This window comes from Oenanthe melanoleuca, chromosome 2, assembly GCF_029582105.1.
Source record: "Oenanthe melanoleuca isolate GR-GAL-2019-014 chromosome 2, OMel1.0, whole genome shotgun sequence".
In the NCBI taxonomy this organism is placed as follows: Eukaryota; Metazoa; Chordata; class Aves; order Passeriformes; family Muscicapidae; genus Oenanthe; species Oenanthe melanoleuca.
This window is the reverse complement of record NC_079335.1, coordinates 65,762,510-65,782,911: the sequence shown is the minus strand read 5'-3', so window position 1 is coordinate 65,782,911 and position 20,402 is coordinate 65,762,510. Positions and strand designations below refer to the sequence as shown.

Here is a 20,402-nt window from a genome sequence, read left to right as displayed (position 1 = left end):
CACTTGGCTGCCAGCTTGGTAAAGCTTTGTTCGCATTTATCATAGATTTGTTTGGATTGGAAGGGATCTTAAAGATCATTTAGTTCCAACCCCTTGCCCATAGGTAGCAGTGCCACCCACTAGACTAGGTTGCTTAAGGCCATCCAACCTGGCTTTGAACATTTTGACTGATGGCATATTTACATCTTCTCTGGGAAATTTGTTAGAGTACCATACGATGCTGAGTAAAGAATTTTTTTCTAATATCTAATTTAACTCTTTCATCATGTTTAAATCTGTTGCCCCTTGTCTTTTTACTATCTACCCATAAAAAAGATGCTTTCCCTTTTATTTATAAGTGCTCTTTAAGGTCTCAATGAGGTCTCCAGGCTGAACAACTCCAGCTGTCTCAGCCTGTCTTCACAGGAGAGGTACTCCAGCCCTCTGACCATCTTCATGGCCTTCCTCTGGACCCTCCAATAGGTCCACATCTTTCTTAGTCTGAGTGCCACAGAACTGGATTTAGTATTCCAGCTGGGGTCTCTGATAGGCACAGGTGGAGAAGAAAAAAAAAGAAAAAGAGCTTTCTCGTTGCATGGCAATAAGGACTTTCTTATGAAGAAAAATGGGTGTTACCTCTTTCTATGGGTCAGTGCTTAAAATGAGGAAAAAAAAATCATCACTAGTGTACTACTATTGGTCTATTTTGAGCCTTCTTAAGCTTGATGGTCTTGTAATATGAGCTATTTTGGCCCCACAGGATGAGGGACTAGCCACTACTAGCCAGATATGGTTACCTGAGACAGAAGATGACCAACTGAGCTTCTGCCCTATGTTCTTGATTTACTGGTAGTCTATAAGGAACACTTGCATGAGTGGGTTGCTTCGCTTTCTCCAATCCCTATGTGTTCACTTTGCAAATGTGTGTGCTGCTGCTTGAGGGCTCTCCATATGCTGGTGGGGTGGGAGTGACCCTAAATCAGGGCCAGGATCAAGCTCTTCAGCTCTGACCTTGTATGCTTGTTCCTGGTAATAATTTAAGCCAGGATACCCCTATCTTTTGTGTGCTACAATCCTACTCTGTAGTGGGGAGATTGGAAGAAGATGGAATTGGAAGCTCTGCTTTAAAATGTTGTCATATATTAGCTTTTTAATCAAATGTTTGTTTGTTTTTGCATAATGAATTGTGCTCAACTCTAAGTGAAACTTTAACCGGTGTAGGTATAAATATATAGCAATCTAAATATTGTTTGGTCTTTTTATGTACATTCTCTTCAGCTGTTTTGGATATGTCTGTATGTGTCTGTTAAATTTAGGCAATTGTTACCTTTTTTAAAACTGCAGGGACAATATCTAAAATGCATGCGTAATTTATATCCATATATATGGGTATCCATATCCATGGTATTGTTTGGATGGTGATGTTTAGGTTTGTGTGCATGGTGGTTTTCCATTTGTGCCAGTTTTGGTTGCAGCATAGGTACTGTAGTGTGGATGCTGTGGATCAGTTACCACTGGACACCAGCTACATTCTTAAAAAGTTCAAGCATCTCTCTGGTCTTCTTCTAGAGCTTTTACTACAGAAAGAGTGATTTAATTTAGTAGCTCTGCTTGCATTTCAAGCTGTTGTACACAAGCATCTGGTTGTCTCACTGTTTCTGTGTTTCTGGTCAGCTATGGAAAAATCAGTGAGTAGCTAGTGAGGTCAGTGCTGCTTAAGAAGCCTTTTCCAGGTTCTCCTCTTGTCCAAAAAGACAGCTATAAATTGGTGAATAAGCACCTAAGCAACTACTGTGTTTTGATACTGATCTTGTCATGACACAGTACAGATCTTACCATTTTAGTATGAAACTGAAGATGATAATTAGCATATCAGTTATATTTTTAATGAGGAAGACCTGCATAAGGACAGTCTTAATTTCTTTGCTTCCTGTAAACCCAGTGAACAGGTTTGACTATCCACAGCTGGTAATTCTGACTAAAGCACTTATTTTGTTGACTGTTACATGTGTCTCTTCACTTTTGTGCATGAGACTACTTGTAAGTATTCCCACTCTTTGTAGAGACAAGAGATTTCAAAAGTTTCCATTGGGATTCAAAACTATACAATGGATGTTTTCCAAAGAAATTATTCTTTTACAAAGATGAGAATGTAATTGAAATGAACACATAGTTTTTGGTTTTTTTTTATAGCTTTATGATATCATTTAATGCTTATACTAAAATCAAAATCCTTGAAATGTTGCAGAAGACTGATGATGGAGTAACCCTGTGTTTGACTCTGAGAAGTAGCACTACTTTTGTCCCATTTGATGGTGCTTATTTCTGTTTATGGTTCCACAATACCAGTAGTATTCTTTTAATGTGATTATAGGAAAGTATGGAAAAGCATACACGATGAGTTCTGTTTAAATGACTTCTGTCAACCTTTTGGGTTTTCTTGGCAATATAGTAAAGTGTGATGCAAAAAGTGATGAACCATTTGAAGGAATGGGTTAGAGATTTTTAGAACAAATGGTTTTGTAAGATCTTGAAAAGGTCATGGAGAATCTCACCTTTTGGCAGTAGTATAAATGAATTGTGCAGTTTAATAACAAAATGCAAATCAGAATTTTGAGACTAGTCAGGAATACTGAAAAGATTAAAGAAAATTATGAAGAAAAAGGTTAAATAAAATATTTTTTAAAAAGCTGAATAGAAATATCATTCATGATGATGTAAAACAGTTCAGTTAAATATTCTTTAAAAGATTGTTTGTATGAATTCTGTCTTTTGATTTTCCTAAGAGAAGATGTTTTTTAATAAGGAGTTCAGCGTGAATTATGATCAGTGGGAGAAGCATGTAATGAATGAATTAGATGGGGCTATTTGTGACAGTCTCCAGAGACAGGTGATGTATAACAGATAAATTGGGATTAACATTGAGCAGAGGGAGGGACCAACATCCTGAGTTGTTGCTGATAAGCACTAATGAGAGAACATCAGCCATCCTTTGTGTTGAAAAATGCAGGCAATTTACTAATTAAAAATAATTCATGAAGTTGCTTCTCTTTTTGTGTTCTGCCTGTAATATATGTGTACAAGTGAAACTGGAGGCAGAGTAGCAAAGTGATCTTATGTAAGGAAGATTTTAAGAGTTCATTTCCTTAATACTTTAACTTTTGAAGTGTTATTTTGATCACTTCCATCTTTGTGTGTACACATGAAAGAGCATAAAAAATCCCCAACCTTTTGGCAATACTCAGCATTAAGTAATGGAAATAAAAGATATTGCCATTTCTCCCATTATCATAACACCTATTAACAAATACAGCATGCAATGTACAGTGCCTTAAAGCCTGAATGAATACCGTGTTCAGCTGAAACTATGAAAATGAGATGAACATAGGTACAATGTACTGTTCTTATTTATTTTGTCCATGAAGGACTTCCTGTTCCCATGTGCTTTTTATATGCTAAAGTCACAAGATATTAGTAAAGCACAACTTCTTTTCTCTAATTATGCAGTATAAATGGAAATTGTGGGCAAATCTCCTAATCTCCATAGAGACAGCACAACATTTATCTAATTAGTAGTTTGCCTTTTGGCATTACTTTGAATAAATTAGCATTTCATTACATACCCTGAACTACTTGGAAAAAGTTTCCCAGAGTAACATTTAGTCTTTCTTCTCTGAAGAGTATCTTTGAATTAGCATAGGTTACTAATATCCTTTGTAACTGGAGAGAGGCAGAGTAGCAATACTGTAGAATTTTTAATATCAGAGGGTTGCACTTGCAGGTTCTTTGCTTTCTTTATTCCCTAGGAATCAGAGTAAATGTCACATTATTTAATGGCTTACTCTTTCATTAGGGAAAAACTCCAAAAAAGAAAAGCAAAAAAAAAAAAATGGAACAAGGTTGAAATACAATTTAGCTCCTCCTTCTACCCTTTCTCCAGAGGCTGAATTTTTCTTTCAAATTGCAAAAGTTGCACTCTGTCACTAATTGTAATTGATTTTCTACAGTATTTCCAACACAGCTAATCCAGAATACAGTGTTTGTCTTCCTTTCTTGTATATAAATCGGTGGCAGGAAACTGAGTGACTAAGTTTAGGTACTGACTGCCAGATAAGATAAGTGGCTACCTCTTACACTTTTCCTGAACAGGTACTGAGAATCAAAACTTGATGGGAAATTAAAAGAAGTAATTCATCAAGGATAGATTTTAATTGATTTTCTTTCTAAGTATTAAAAAGAGCAGAAAGAAAAAGTCATGTAAATGATTAAGGGTGGTAAATTTCCTTTCCTTGAGTCACTGGCTGTTTCAGACCCCTGCTTATCTCTTCAGAGAGTCATTGGCTGCCACCTGTGGCAGAAGATGGGCTTAAAGTACGGTATTAAATACTTGACTCTTTTCAGTGGCCTTTGCAGCAGGGATGTATGGTTACACCACCATTGCCATAGTTGCCTTTTGGTAGATGGAAGCATGCAAAGAATCTGTCAGTTTGTTTCTGCTAGATCCAGAGGAAGGAAACATCTTTATTTGGGGTTCTCTGATCATGACACTGGGCCTGCTGGCAGGAGACATGGATCTCAAAGGAGGAAAGGGTCTTTGCACAGGAGTTAGCAGGTCTCATTCAGTGAATGAGCTTTAAACAAGATTTGGAGGGGTTGAGGGAACTGTTGGAGAGACAGTGTGCTAATGAGGTCCTTTGGTCTGCTGTCTTGTTAGTGATAGAGGGTGGAGATCCATGCAGCAGTGAGGGCTGTTGATGTGCTAGAAACTGCAGAAGCACCTGGGAATGCTCATGCAGAAATTGGAGCTTCTTCCCCTTAAAAGGCAGTGGGATTGATCACCAAATGAAGTGGTGCATTGCATTCAGCATGGGCAGCAAACAGGAGGAACTGGAACCCATTGTGCAGCAGGAAAACTATGACAAAAGGGATTTGAAGTAGGTGATGTTTAAAGTCCCTTTCAACCCAAAGCATTCAGTGATTCTGTGACAAGAGGAAATGGCATCAAGTTACACCTGCAAAGGTGCAGAATTGGATATTAGAAAGCAATTTCTTCACTGAAAGAGTGGCTAGGTGTTGGAACAGGCTCTGCAGGGAAGCAGTAGAATTGCAATCCCTGCAGTGCTGAAAAGACTCGTGGATGTGGCATGGAGGAACATGCTTTGGTGGTTAACATGGAGGTGTTAACAGTGAGACTTGATGATCTTAGAGGCCTTCTCCAACGTTGGTGGTTCTCTGTTCTGGCTATCAGACTGGGTTTTGTGTCTTGTAGCACAACATGTCTGGAACTTAGGATATTTGTGAGCTTGGAAGCAATTACAAAAAGGACCCCCAGTGCAGTGCTGCACATGAAGGTCCCAGTCCCAGCTGGACTCACTGATGTCCATTTTTATGCTTCTGGGCTGGACTCTGAGCAGATTGTCGCTCACCTCCCTAGTGGTGGGACAGGACAGTCCTGTACATTCACTTGCCCCTTGGTAAATATCATCTAGTTCTTCTGCTCTGCCGTGGGAAGGCTTTTTTCCTCATTGTTTGTTATTTGACACTGAGTTATGCCATGGTGAGAGAGGAGCTCATGTTCCTTTCTAGGTCTTCTGTCAGCTTCTTTAGTTTTCCCTCTCAATCAGTAATAATTTTGTATTCCTGGTCAATGAATTAGCCAGAGTTTTGGGATGATTCATCCTACATCTTCTTTTGTGATGAGCACCCTGCAAATAAAACCCCAGAAAATTTATTTTCTAACTTTGATCAAATCTGGCCCTTTTTAACAACAGCTGGAACAATTAATGGAAAACTTGAAAATGAGAGAAGACAGAAAAGAAATAAAACCAATTTATTAATTTCTCCCTCCCTCTTAAAGATTATTGTGGATAGATTTGTGCTTTCAGGTCTGGTCCTTGATTACCTCAGTACCTTTGTAGGAAGCTGGCACAGGTTTCCAGTTTTCCCTCCACCCAGTGCCTAGGAATGTTGTTCCTGCACCCTCTGTGACTGATAAGTCCTAAAGCAGAATGCCAGAAAAATCTGTGACTTGGTTGACTGTACTCACCCTCACTGCAGGACCCCAACTCTTGGCTGCCACATTTTAGGCTGGCCCTTGGCTATATCTCCCCTCTTAGGGGCCATTCAGTAGCTCACAAAACAGCTCTTTCTTCCTTCTGTCTTCGTCCAGAGGCCCAGAAACTCTTACAACTGTATTGCAAGAACTGAGAATGGTAATTAAACCCTAGATACACATTGAAATTAATGTCTCTTTCTGCATTACGTTTTCAAGACATTGTGCTAAAGCCCCCTAATCTTCTACTGTATGTTCTAATAAATTTCACTGTGTTTGTTAGTTGTGTTGATATTGTTGTGAGCAAGCATGGTCTAGTGAATGTGGTTTTGGGATTGTGTAAATTGCTAAAAACTTTTTCTTACCTGCTCCCAACCTATTGTTTGCTTTATGAACATTTTGTCTGGGGACGTGGAAAATGGGAAGGCAATGTGAAGTATGTTAGACTGCTTTAATCTAATGGTTGGATATTTTTTCTACAGCTTGATGACTGCACCCTTCAATTGTCTCATAATGGTACCTATCTGGATCTAGAATCCACCCTAGCAGAGCAAAGAGATGAATTAGAAGGCTTCCAGGAGGATGCTGGGTAAGTAAAGGTGTACTAAATTTTTATGGATAAGCATGTGGTAAACTTCATATGTTTAGATCAGGATAAGAACAGAAAAGATAAGTCTATCCCTTGTATGCCTGTATGTCTGTCCCTTTTTATGATTAAGAATTTTCTGACCTCTCTCTCTGTGTTCACTCTTACAGTTTCTCAAAAATATGACATACTGTAAAAAAATCTGTGAATACGAATGATTAATAAGATTTTATAGTTCTTTGAAACTTGATAAATGAGGATGGTTTGTTTGAAGAACTCTGAGATTTTTCTTATGATATTAGTCATGTAGAGGATTATATTGGGGTGGTGTTCTTGAAGTTATAAACTCAACTTATTTTGCCTTGATAGTTAAATCCTGCGTTTATATATTTGAATAAAAAACCTGTAATTGGTTTCTTTTTACTCCTGGAATTGATTGAGCAAGTCTGAGGGATGGGGGATGTATATTGTTTTTTGAATATTCTCCTCTCTTGGGTTTTGTTTTTCTTATTTAGCTATTGCTGGCACACCATGTGGATTGCTGTGACACAGCTTTCCATAATCATTTCTTTGAGAACTAAAGTGAATGCAGAAGTTAGCATCAGTGTGTATTTGTGTAAATGCAAATAGGAGATGTGCTTTTTTGAAAAATTCTCCTCTTCTGGACCTTTTAGGTGATTATCTTACTTAGGATGTAAAATTAATAGGAAGTCTAGGTCTACTTTTGTCTTTCTGGTTACTATATTGGACTGGATAGTTGTGATTATTTTATGGATGTGTTTAACTGAAGTTTGAATTGGTCAGTTTGTTAACAGTAGGAGATGCAGCCCTTATGCATATTCCCCTTCTCCATTTCTTCTGATAGCTGTCATGCCTTTGATGAATATGCCTTATAAATTTGAACTGTGCCTCTGAAGATTATTTTGTGTAGAGAAGAATTTTAAATAATATTTTCCAGATATTCACGTGTGTACATTTGTGTACATTTTATTCACACATACCAGTTTGGGGCATGTTTTATAACCACTACAAGATAAAAACTGTTGTTAGAAACCAGTTAGAATAGAGTTAGTGGATAGACAGAGTAGCCAATACAAGCTGAACTGAGCCTCATTTCCTATGCAATAGGAGTGTTGAGTGTAGAAGTTGATACTGTGTTCAGTTTTGTGCATATGTGATAAAAATCACTGCAAAGAACAGCAAGCTCATATTTCCAACTAACTTTATAATGAGTTGAAAGCAAGTAATATAAAGGTTTGGTTTTGGTTTGTTTGGGTTTTTTTGGTAGCAATAAATTTTGAATTTGTTATATTTTTTTCTCTTCTATGTGTGTTTATGTGATAATTCTGGTAATTTTAACTTCACTAGTTTTAACACCCCACTAGTAACAATTTGGCACTGCCAAGCAATCTGACAAATGAGAGACCATTTGGTCCTTTTCCTGCCAGACTTCCCTCTTGAAATAGGAAGCTACTGTCCACCTTGTTTTATTTTTATGCTTCTTTTGGGCATGTAATATCAACTATATGAATTTTTCCTGAAATACAATTTTAATTTTCTTAGTGGTGGCTATTTTGAGGGAAAAAACAAAAACACCAACACAAAAAAACATGGAACTGCTGCTTGAAGTTTTGTACTGGTGAGGCTTCAGATGGATTTCTGCATTTCATTTTTGTCCACGTTTTGTGAGGGAAGAAAAGACAAACAAGAACCACCAGAGCTTTAGAAGCATGTGGGATAAGCTTCTCTGTAGGACTTAACATTGTTACTTCACAGTAAATGCAGCTTATGTGATGTTGTTCAGAAAAATGGAATATTGTAGACATAGGGTAGCAAATGCAGTCAGTAATGTCTTCCTGTGTCCTGTATTTCTAGCAAATTAAACTCCACTTTTGGGCCTTGCAGTTCTGAGACCAAAACATTGAGCCTGGAGTGCTCCTGAGCTGGAGCTTCTGGCTGCAGACCTTGGGAGCTTAACAGCAGCCTGCTGTCTGGGAGGGACTGGCCACAGAAACCATTTAGTCTCTCTCTTTTTCTGTCTGGGTCATTTCAAGGTCCTGCTCTTAATCTTCAAAGCTTTTAATTTTCTGAGATTAGGCTACCTCAGGACCTGCCTTTCTGCCATGCCAAAGCTGCTGTGCTCATCAGGGTCACTGAAGCTTGCTGAACTCTGAGTGAAGGCTTTAGTAGCTGGATGTTCATGGCATTTTTAAAATTTTAGAACCTTAGCTGTGTGAATTCCTATTCAAAATGACCAGAATGTCCTGTAATCTGGCTGTTTTCAGCATCTTTTTTGCCAAATGTTCCTGTTCATCCAGGGAAAAATTATTAATTTCTTTTAGAAATCCTGTTGAAAGGAGACCTGTAAATAAAACAAGCAGAAGCAAATTCTTAAAATTTTTGATTGGTTTGAGAGGCTGTAGGTATTTGTTTTCTCATGGAGGGATTGGATGAGCATAGTGGAAAACATGAAGGATTTTTCTTCAGAAGGAAAGAAGAGAATAGTGGCAGCTGCTAGAGGATAATGTATATCTGTAAATAACCTGTGTAAGAAACATATGCACATCTGCAATTTTAAATGAATGCTGTTCTGTTACTGAATATAGTGAAAAGAGGCTTTTGGTAATTGCTGTCCACTCCAGCACAATGAAGCTTCTATCTAGTGAAGGGGAAGAGCCAATACATGTGCCTTTGTACCCTGGAGGGCTAACTAAAACATGGATGGGGACTGGACTGCTTTTCCATCTCCACAGCTTTACCTGCTGCCATTTGCACCCTTGAGAATAGCTGTGGGATTCAGGAGAATGTGATTGTTTTTATATGGGGGCTGGTTTTGGAAGAGCCAGGATGAACATCTGGCCAAATAATGAGGCTGGCCCTGCAGAAGGTGTTGCAACCAGCACAGAGGGTCAGTAGGAACACGTAGGAAAACAACCTCTCGTTTCAAGTCTGGATTGTGTTCATGGCTCACTTGCTTGTTGGGCTGCTTAGCTGTTTGGCTTTTTTCTCTTGTTTCCAACACAAGTTACTTTGTGGAGTTAATTGTTAAGTTCATTGTGTGGGGTAGTACACAGTGGAGGTAGGCTGGCTGCTTGAAGGTGTTGGTGACAGGTAAAGCTCCTTTCCTTGGCTTCCTTGAAGTTTTACAGAGAAAGCAAGAATCATCAAGAAGCTGATGCGTTTAAATTACTGTATAATTGCTCAAGCTGTCTTTGTGGATCTGTCTTAACAGGCCCTCATGGCAGCCCACGAGGTAACACAGTCCTGAAATGCAGAACATGAGATTCTTCAGGCAGTATGCTATGAGCAATGAAAATTTCTTCAGGGAATATGTATTCAAGACTTCTGTTCAGCAGGGATTCTTTTAAAGTACTTCTGATAAATGGCTTAAGCCCTAATGTTTTTGCATTCCTTCTAGACATCCTATCTCAAGCCATTTTGGCTGTATGAGCCCCATGACAGACCTTTTCCCTCTTGATGGTGCTATTCATTCTGGGCTTGATTCAGAATCTGTTGGAGGCGATGGAGTCTGGCAAAGATCTCTAACATTCTTTTCCTGCTTATGTACTGTATTTTTTCCCACTTAGACTTTGAAAATAGCACAATTGTGAGAATGAAAACTTTTTGTCACTTACATAAAGAAGGTGGGGATGCATTTGAAAGTTATTTTAGTTTTTGTCTTACAAAAAGATATGGCTTATTTCTTGAAACAGTACTGAAATCTAGAAGATTCTATGCTGATTTTCTATTAGTTTAAACAGAATGTATTTATGTTTATTCATGGGTGGGAAATGGTCTCAGCTTCTGATAGTTTTCTCTGTGTTTTGTCTTGATGTCATTTCTGTGTTTCTCAATGCCAAAAAGAAGAAAAATAAGGGAGATACCAGGGAAAGATAGTAATTTTGTTGCTACAAACAGGAAACTGTGACTTCTTATTGACATTATTTATTCATGTTGTGAAGAATATATCACAAATATTTTTATTTGTGATATTTAGCTATTAGGTTTGATGAAATGCTGAATCTGAAAAAATGCAGTTGATTGTTACAATTAAAAATATGCAAAAATCAAGGAAAAAACACAAAATAAACACCTCCCTAGAAGCATCAAATTAAAAAGCGTGGGCTGACAGGTTATGGTAATTTTTGGAAGGTGTAAGAATTCCTGCAATGTAGCTGTCTTCCAGTCCAAAATATATCAGATTGATATGCTGAACCGCATTTTGAAGTAGATGTTTAGCTAAAATGTTACTGTTGCAGAATAAAGGGTGATACAGATTAAAGTTCCACATTTCTGAAGAAATACGTTGGTTGTTATGGATGAGTAAGTTGATGCTGTTTTTATTTACTTCAAAAAGATTGAGGGCAATAACTATTGCTACCTATATTTTCAAAACTTTATGCAGCTTTTTAGCATCTCAATCCTGAATTTCATTGTTTATATAAAAATAATTAGGTAAAATATTTTAGGTGGAACTGTAGTAATTAATTTTCATAGTTATCTTGCGATAACCATTGATAACAAAATGAAATAAAATTTCTGGTCCCATATGGTTCCTCTGTACAGAACAATTGGCAAGGCAGCTCTGAGTATTCCTGCTTCAGAGTGTGTAATCAAAATCATTACACAAATGTGCATATGTTTTTTAGGCCTGACAAATAAGACACATGACTTTGAGGGATGTGCTCTGGAAGCAGGATGGAGGCAATTAATGGTTGAAAGTTCCACCATGAAAAGTATTCACCAGATATGAGAAGGATTTCTTGTCAGTGCATCTCCTTGACTCAGTATCTTCTTCTGAAGAAATGATTGACAAATTAAGGTTCCTACTAATAGTAAAATGCTACTACTTTTGTAGTTAAAAACTGAATACTGATTTGTGAATATAAAATGTGTTTAGAAAACAAGCATCTTCAAAATAATAACGAACTTGAATAAATTTTCCTGCAGGCCAAGCCTTGTTTTCTTAGATAATTTCCACTTTAAAGTTGATTGATGATATAGAGGTAAATCTCCTCTGCATATATTGAGGTCAGAGACTGTGAGCCACTTTGCTCACACCAAAGACACAAGATGCAAGGTCTATGTGAGCTTTTGAAAAGCACCTGTGGTGCCCTGTCTCAGTGTGTGCTGTCTAGAAGGGGTCTGGAGTGTGACAGTAAGCACAGAAATTACAGGGATCACAATTTACTGGATGTAGTGCAAGTCTGTCCATGTCAGATGGCAATGGGGGTGCAGTCTGTGCACCTTACAGCTTCATTCCAGTCTAGGTGGAGAACATTCAGGCAAGTAGGCTACAAAAAAAAGTTGCAATTCTTCATTTCGCTTTTGTGCTTAACATGTCCTTTGAAGGGTAGCAGAGTTGGTTTTGCTCTTCTCAAAGTGCCCTGGTCTTGGAAACTACTGCACTCCTTCCAATTGAGAAAGAGCCAGCATCCATAGCAGTGACTCCCCTGGCTGGGACAAGGAGGCTTCATGAGCTCTTTACCCTCTGTGTGGTTTTGGTTTGGGGTGGACAAGAGCCTGGGATTGGTAGACTTGACTGGGGCAGATAATGGGCAGCTCTTGGAGTTGACTCTTACAGTATGTGAAGGGGCACAGTGCTCTAAATCCATGTGCCTGAGAGTAGTGTTAAAGCTCATGGTGGCCTTTGGGGTGTAAAACGGCACCGCAAATACCAGGTTCTGAAGGGTTCTGTGGTCTGGTTTTGCCCTATGGGGATTTTTTTGTGGGTGTTTTTTTTGGTGAGGGTGTTTAGGTGTTGGGGTTTTTTAAGAGCTTGACCCATGATTTTACAGCTTTTGTTTGTCAATACTGCAGCAGCTGTGTCTCTTTCTCTCCTACTTTGCCCCAGAGTTTACTCAGTTGTAAAGGGAAAAATCTACATCTCTACCAAGGAACCTGTGGAAACATCTGAAGATTTGCTATTTTTGAATTTAGTGATTACTGCTGGCAAATGAATGCAATAAGAGTACTTGTATTCAAAAATAATTTCTACTGCAAAATGTGTTGCAGAAATACTGTTATGCTCTTTCCCAGCCCGTTGCATACCGAATAAAGTGCCAAACCAAAAAGCGTGTGAATAATTCTTATGGTTTTTGCTAGGACAACTTTTTTTAAAGAGACTAATTTGGCATTCAGGTTTACATGTGAAAATAGCTGAGAAGTCCAGTATTTTATGGTGGAAACTTAAATAAAAACAGCTTATGGAAACAGCTGATGCCAGATGTTCTATTTAAAACCATTTAATTTTATTAACATTGAAGCTGCTTAATAGCTGTGTTTGCACTCTGCCCTCCTCCTCGATGACGAGGCTGTAAGTTAAGTGAGCGGCTCTTGAGGCTTGGAAATGTGTTTCCCTTCAATTTGTGAGGAGGAAATCCCTTCCTCTCTCCATAAACAGATCATCTGTGGGGCTTCAGGTAGGGCTGCCAGCAAGGGCTGCGGGGCTGCTCTGAACTCGACTCATGTTGTGAGTAGAACCACTGATTTTTTTGGAATCCAAACCTGGAACAACACCAGCACTGTGGGCACTCACTGTCTGCTGGGGCAAACCAGTGTTAGTATTGCCCAGAGCATGTGGGCAGCTGAGGGAATTTGTGCTGGATAATTAGTAAAAGCTGTGAATTAGCTGCACTTCCTATTCCATGGCAACTGTTCCTGTGTGTGCTCCTACCCAGCAGTAAATGCAGGAGTTTGTATAAGCAAGCTCACACTTGCTTTTATCCCATGGGAATCCATTTGTCTGTGTGCTTGGTGTGTGTTTGTTTGGTTTACCCCTGACTAAACTAAGGTAGTAATCTGCTTCTGATAAAAATAAATGTCTCCAATTTAACCTCCAATTGTGAGCTAACAGCTTAAACTGCTGCAAATCTGTGACTAGCCAGGATCTCTGGTAATGAAACCATGAAAATTAGTGAATAGTGCCACGGTTGAGACCACAGCAGTACAGCAAACCAGTAGTTTATTTCACATTTACTGCTCAGTGATTGTACTTGCTAGCAAAAGCATTGATGGTCCGGCAATAAATATAAAGCCCATTTCTGAAGTGGAATTAATATGGAGAAATAAGTGGCCTGATGTCCTGGTTTGAAGGACAGTTATCTGCCAGTAAAGAAAGAAGCTTCTCTTTGAAAATGGAGAATGTAAACCTCCTCCCTCCAAATTATTATAAATTTGAAATTAATGGGCTCTCAGGCCAAGATATGGGAATTGGGAATGACAGTTATTTACTGGGAAAATTAAAATAGAAATACAGTATTATTACAAAAAATAATCCCAACCCTGACAGAATCAGAATACAACCTGACACCCCATTAGTCAGGGTGTTGGTAGCAGTCTGATCAAATGGTTGCTACAGTCCTCCTGCAGTTGAAGCAGTGCTCCTGTAGAAGGGTGCAGCCTTCCTCCAGAGTCCAGGGATGATGTAGAAAGGACTGGCGTCTCCTCTGGAATCCAGTGGAAAAAAGGATAATTTGCTGTCCAAAATCTCAGTTTTTATCTAGGTAGGAAAGGCTTGGTTCCTTCCTCTGGCTGGAGCATCTCCCAGTGGGATGATGCAATTTTATCAGTCATACAGCGGGACTGAATGGGCCAGCAGCAGATGATATCTTCCTGGAGGGAGGATGGGTTGTGGAAAAGATAAAGATGATTGCCCCATCTTGTCTTAAAGATGGCCCATTAGTAGACAAAAGTGCCATGGAGATAAGGAAATCACTGCCCCACCCGTCCCCAACAGATGGTGATAGAATACACATTTCTGGCCACATCAACCCAACACACCTGAAAACAGTGTTTTATATTTAAGAATTTGTATGTCAAGTTAGGAAGAAAACCTTGCCAAATATGATGTTAATGGAAAACTTCCAAAAGCAGAAAGAGACACAAAGTAGTATGCTGGTCATGCAAAGTAGACTTTATTTTTATGTACTTATATACACATAGGCATATTCTACTGCAAGGTAGGGCAGCTTTAAAATAGTTCTCACTGACTCTGGTTCAGATGGTCACATTCTAATAAAGCATAAATAACCAATTAAGTGAGTAGGGCATTGCTTTGAAATGTATTGCACAGCTTTGGGCGATATCTTCTTCACTTTGTCATCTTTTTAGTATCGTCAATTAAAGTAGAAAACCATAAAATATTAGGGTTTTCCCCTTAAGGTAGTAGAGAATGAATTCTAGTAAAAGGGAAGTGTTTATGAAAAGTTCTTAAAAACTAATTTTTTACAAACTGAGTCATTTTTTTTTTCTCTTTTTTTTTTTTTTTTTTAATTATAAAAGAAAATAGTTGCCTCTTTTGGAACTGTAAGTCAGATTAAGGTCAGGTATCAGGGGCCTTTGCGAGAAAGAAAATTATTATTCAGGTGCTGTTTGTTTCTGCTCTGGAGCTTTGGAACTTCTAATGAAATCACCAAATGGGTCAGTTTTGAAGGGACTGCAGTGGGATTTCTGGTCCAAACTCCCTGCTCAAGCAGGATCATCCCAGAGCACATGGCCCAGGATTGTGTCCAGATGGTTCTTGAATATCTTCAAGGAAGCAGACTCCACAACATTTCTGAGCAACCTGTTCCAGTACTTGGTCACCTGCACAGTAAAGAAGTTCATCCTTATGTTCAGGTGGATCTTCCTGTGCAACAGGTTCTGCCCATTGGCTTTTGCTCAGCACTACTGAGCAGAGCCTGGATCCACCCTCTTGGCACCTTTTCTTCAGATACTGACAGACACTGATGAGATCCTCTCATCAGGGAGGCTGAATTAGGCCCAACACTCTCAGCCTTTCCCCATAAGAGCGGTGCTCTGGTCCCTTAAGGAACTTTGTAGCCGTCTGTTCTACATGTTCCAGGAGCTTCATGTCTCTCTTGTACTGAGAAGCCCAGAACTAGACACAGCACTCCAGATGTGCCCTCCCCAGGGCTGAGTAGAGGGGCAGGATCACCTCCCTCCACCTAGCAATGCTCTTCCTAATGCACCCAGACCACCTGCAGTGGTCTGGAGCCAAAACTGTGGGTCCCACAGTGTGGCTGGGAGCACTGGAGGGACCCTCTGCCTTAAACATCAAGTGATTCAGCTGTTGGAGGTTAATTTATTTTACTTTCCTCCTTGCCCTTGTCCTGTAGGTTTCCAGTTCTTCTAACGCATTTTTTCCCCCCAAAATCCAGATATTTCAGGGCATCTGTTTCTCAAAGTGTGAAAAGGTTTTAAATTAAAATCCTCGTGTTGTGTGAACTTCAAAGTACAAGTGATAGCAAAACCATATGACCAGAAATTACCTGGTGTAAAGATTCCTGGGAGGAATCTGCAGAACTTGACAGTTACTGACAGCAGTGGGAAATATATAACCTAAGAACTGGAAAGCAGTGGTCAAGTAATGTGTCATCTCTGAAGAAGAACATGATGCGAGGTTGACAAGAAATATGGAAACACCGCTATTGGTTTTGTGTTTTACCCAGAAACAATATTATTGTAAAAAAGCTTTTCTCATGGAATTATCTTTACCATTTTCCAACTCACAAAGTTTGTGTCTTCGTAATGCAAAAATATAAGATGGAGGTTTAATTGATCATGCTATCAGTGTTTCACAGAATGAGAGAATAAACATCCTGCTGAAATATGGGTTGAGCTTTTGGGTTGGGAAGGGACATAGTTTTGTTCATGAATGACAGCTCTTGAAAAATGATCATTTTCTGACTGTGAGGGCAGCAGTCAACCCTCAAATATTTGAGGGACTGTTGGAAGGTTTTTGTTTTTTAATGTGTGGAAATTAAGCCACAATTAACAACTGAGAGAGTCAGCATGATGATTCAGAAAGTATAGGGAGGAAGTGGGGAGGGGATTCTCACTTAACAGCTTCTGAAGTTTGCTTGCACATAAACTGCTAAAAAGGACAAATGGAACAAATGTTTCCCCCATTTTGAACTAATTTCATTTTAGAGAGTGTAAAAGTGATCCATTATATTTTGGCAAAAGTCATTACCTTGTGGTAAGATATGCAGAAGACTGCACCTTTTACCTACCTATACTCAGAATACATTAGTAATAAATAATTGGTTGCTATTCATGTGGCTTATAATGCACACTTGGTGAATCCCTTCATTGTTTCACTCAACGCCTTTGAGTTTCTCATTTTCTTTCTCCTTTTATCCCATTTTTTTTCTATTTAAAAAGAGGAGAGAAAACAAGTTAAAAAAAGAAAAAATGACAACCCTGCCTAGCAGATGTACTTGTGAAGATTTAGGGGGACATAAAAACCCAGCACCTCTGTAGTGACAGTCTGTATGTAGTCGTTATTTGAACAGCTGTACAGACAATGGTGTGTCAGCCAGGATGCTCTTCCCCTCACTGGCATTCAGATGTAACTTTTCTGGGTGGTTTATAGGTTTTAAGTGGGAATGAGGCAGTCATTTGTTAAAATCATGTTGATAAACATAATGCAATATTGCAATAATCTGCAGAGAAACAAATGTAAAAATCTGAGTATACTTTGTTATTTTGTATGCCGTTGCTTGCTCTAATAATTGGCAAGATTTTGCCTGCCCAGTTTTTGTTTAGGGAATATGCTGGGATTATTTTTACTTGAATTAGTAAAGTTTTAATTATTTTTATGTTTTGGTTGGTTTTTTTTAATGCAGAATGAACAGAGCGAATCTATCTGTTTACTTATTTTTGTCCACTCTTATCAAATGATTGTTACTTTGGTAAGTGTGTCATGATCTAGGAATGCTCTGAATAGAGCCACTCTAATAATTAGATGACTTACAAGTGTATTGCAAGAACAGGATGCAGAGACATTCTGACTTCACACTAATTTTTTAGATGGAAAAAATGAAGTAAGAATGAAAAGCTCACTGACTTCCTGTGAGGATGAGTGTTGTGTTTGCCTTGAACAGTCTATCATGTACCAGAATAGGTTGCTAGTGCTGTCATCCATTTGAAGAGTATTAACATGTAAAAGACTTCTTTTTAATTATTGATGTTATTTCCCAAGCTCCTCTGCTTCCATTATTTAATGGCAATAACATGAGCTTGGATTTTGATATGACAATTGGATCTTTAGATAATAATCACCTAAGAAATTCTAAAAGGTTACTTATTTGGATAAGATTTTCAGATGAGTTTCGGGGAGATTATTAATTCCACTCTCCATGCACATGTATGCTCTCTCACTTTCAAGAGACTTGGCTTTTATACAACTTTTTTAGAAATGTCAGAATTTTTTTTTCAATCTCTTGAATCTGCAGTTGAATGGAGAAGCATATCATAGTGAAACAGCAGTCAAGCAGTATCTTAGCAGCTTTAAAATCAAAGCCTAGGATTTATGCTGTCTGAGTAATAGCAGGTTAAAAACCACTTTCCTTATTGTGTGTGTGCTGGTTTGCAGATCTTTTTCAGGGAAAACCTGATAGACTCAAGGGCTTGAACTCTGGCAAAAATTTTATCCTTTATGCATTCAGTAAGGAAGAGTTTGTTTTCCATGTGGGGTGCTTTAAACTGTGAAGTGGCTGTGAGGCAATACCCCATTGCAGAAGTATTTTCCGCTGCCTAAAAGGTGTGTGCAAGTGAAGATTGAAATGGATTGGGTTCTGCAACAAAAAAGCAAAAGCTATTTGCAAAAGTGTTGCACTCTAGAGCAGGTCTGTTGCCATGTGTTGGTGGCATACTGTAGTCTGGGTTTCTTTTGTGGGAGTCCATGATTCATTCTTGAGATTGGATGTTGCTGGATGCTGTTCTCATTAAGCTACTTTTGTTGGAAAACATGGATGTGATTATTGGAGATGGTTAATGGCCCACGAAGAAACCTGAGTGCTATGAGAAGCTGTAACAAAATGTGAAGCATGTGTTGTGCATGTGTATTTTGAAAGCAGCGTGGTAGAGAGGTTTTCATAATGGTTAGATGGTTACATCAGGCAGAATTTGCTGCAGAATTATTATAGGGTAAGTTGCCAGGTTAGGCTGATGTTAAATGCTGTTCAAGTCTGGAAATAGTTTCAGCATTATCAGGTTGAAGTTAGTTTTCATCCAACCTCTGCCCTCTTTGGGACAAGCAGGCAACAGCTCAGGGTGTTAGCTTAACTGGGTTCGGTAACCCATTGTGCTTGCTTTGGTAGCATTTCTGAAAGATTATGAAAAAATCATCTAATTATTTCAAGAGAGACTTGGTGTCAGGTATGCCTGGCTCTTCTGATTCCCACTGGTTCTTGCTGTGAGGGATTGAGTGATACTGCACTTCATAGCAGTGTGATAAACTGAATATGGGGGAGCTGGAGGCTGGGGGAGAGCAGCAAACCTTCCCATCTAATAACAACTGAATAATGAAAATACAAGGTACCTTATACTGTTTGCCAGTATGCGATTTTACTTTCCTTTCTTTTCCTTGATTTGGTAATAGAGGGCAAATCTTACACAACCTGTAGGTTTTTTTTGTAGTTTCACAAGTTAAAAGCAGGCTGCAGCTGGGGAGCTCTTGCTCTTTACAGTGCTCCTCTAAAGCAGAATGAGGAAGGGCATCAGCTGTGCTGTTAGCCCAGTGCAAGGGGGAAGGCAAGGTCCATCCCCTGGACTCCCATTCTTACAATCCCTTTACTGCTGTTGCCAGTTTGAATTGAAACTTCTAGTATTCATTTTCCACCACATCTAGGCTATCTCTGCAGAATCTTGCCTGGGATCTGAGGGAAAGGATACTCATTAGTTTAAATATCAAAAATTCTACATGCACAAACAAACTGCTTTGTAGTTTTCAAAGGTTTTGCATAATTGTCCTTTCTAGCACAGCAAATGATTTTTTTTCTTTTTTTCTTTGAGTTATCCTCAAGAATTATCCCTGTCTACAGCTGAATGATAACACTAATCTCAATGGATGAAATCCCTGCTTGGAACAGAGTAAAATGAGAGTCATGGGAATGTGCTACTTGAAAACTGCTCTGAGGATAGGATATGATTGCCTATATCTGTTTATTTATTTAAGAAAACCCAAAAAAACAGAGTTACTCTAACAAGATGCATCACTCTTAGTTGCTGTGTTGCCATATGAATGTGTATAATACTGCATGAAAGATTCAAATCCAAGTTTGCCTTTATGGGGTAATGTTTCTTTGTGTGCTTTAATTATTTCAGAAATAGAAGAGTCTACAGACCCTAGCTAAGAACAGAACTTAACATAAAAAGATCCAAATTGTTTGTGAGCTGAAATCATGGCATCTAACAGGATTGGACTCAGCTTCTGCGTATGATGGCCTTTTAATGGTTCAGGTGTCTGCGATAGATTTTATTTTTTGAGCAAATACAATGAAGAATAGTAAGTTTGCTTCTCTCTGCAACTATAGAGTGTTATTAAAACCATTGCAATTTGTCTGCTGCTGTCCTATAAAACTAGCTTTTTCCATGATTGTCATATATTGCATAGAAAGTAGAACAGGAGGACCCCAGAAGCATATAGCATGGCCTTTTGTAGAATTAACACCTTTAATCTAATGGATTTTCTTTATTGAGTTATTAAGCAATCACTAAGAAAGTTAGAAAAGTGATTTTCTACTTTGGTTTTAAATGATAAAATAATGCGTTTTCAGAAGTGGGAGATTATTTAAAAGAGGCTAAATTTATTGAATTGAAAAATCTAGGCCTTCAGAAGAATATTAGGAAGCCTGAATACTTGCTGTCCTGAAAGAAAACATTGAAATAGAAAATATATGTTAATTGATGCATTCCCCTATTTTACAAAGATGACCTTTGTCAAGGAAATGATTGTGGTCTGTCTTGCTAATAACACCAATGAATCTTAACTGGGTA

The 20,402-nt window shown here is 38.5% G+C and overlaps 1 protein-coding gene across 1 annotated transcript in view; it reads left to right on the top strand.

The window, feature by feature from the left end:
* Window positions 1-20,402, top strand: part of FHOD3 (formin homology 2 domain containing 3) — a 365,517-nt gene that overhangs the window by 32,064 nt on the left and 313,051 nt on the right. The window contains exon 2 of the mRNA XM_056484679.1: window positions 6,514-6,620. Coding sequence (XP_056340654.1) covers window positions 6,514-6,620 — 107 coding nt within the window. The remainder of the gene's footprint in view (window positions 1-6,513; window positions 6,621-20,402) is intronic.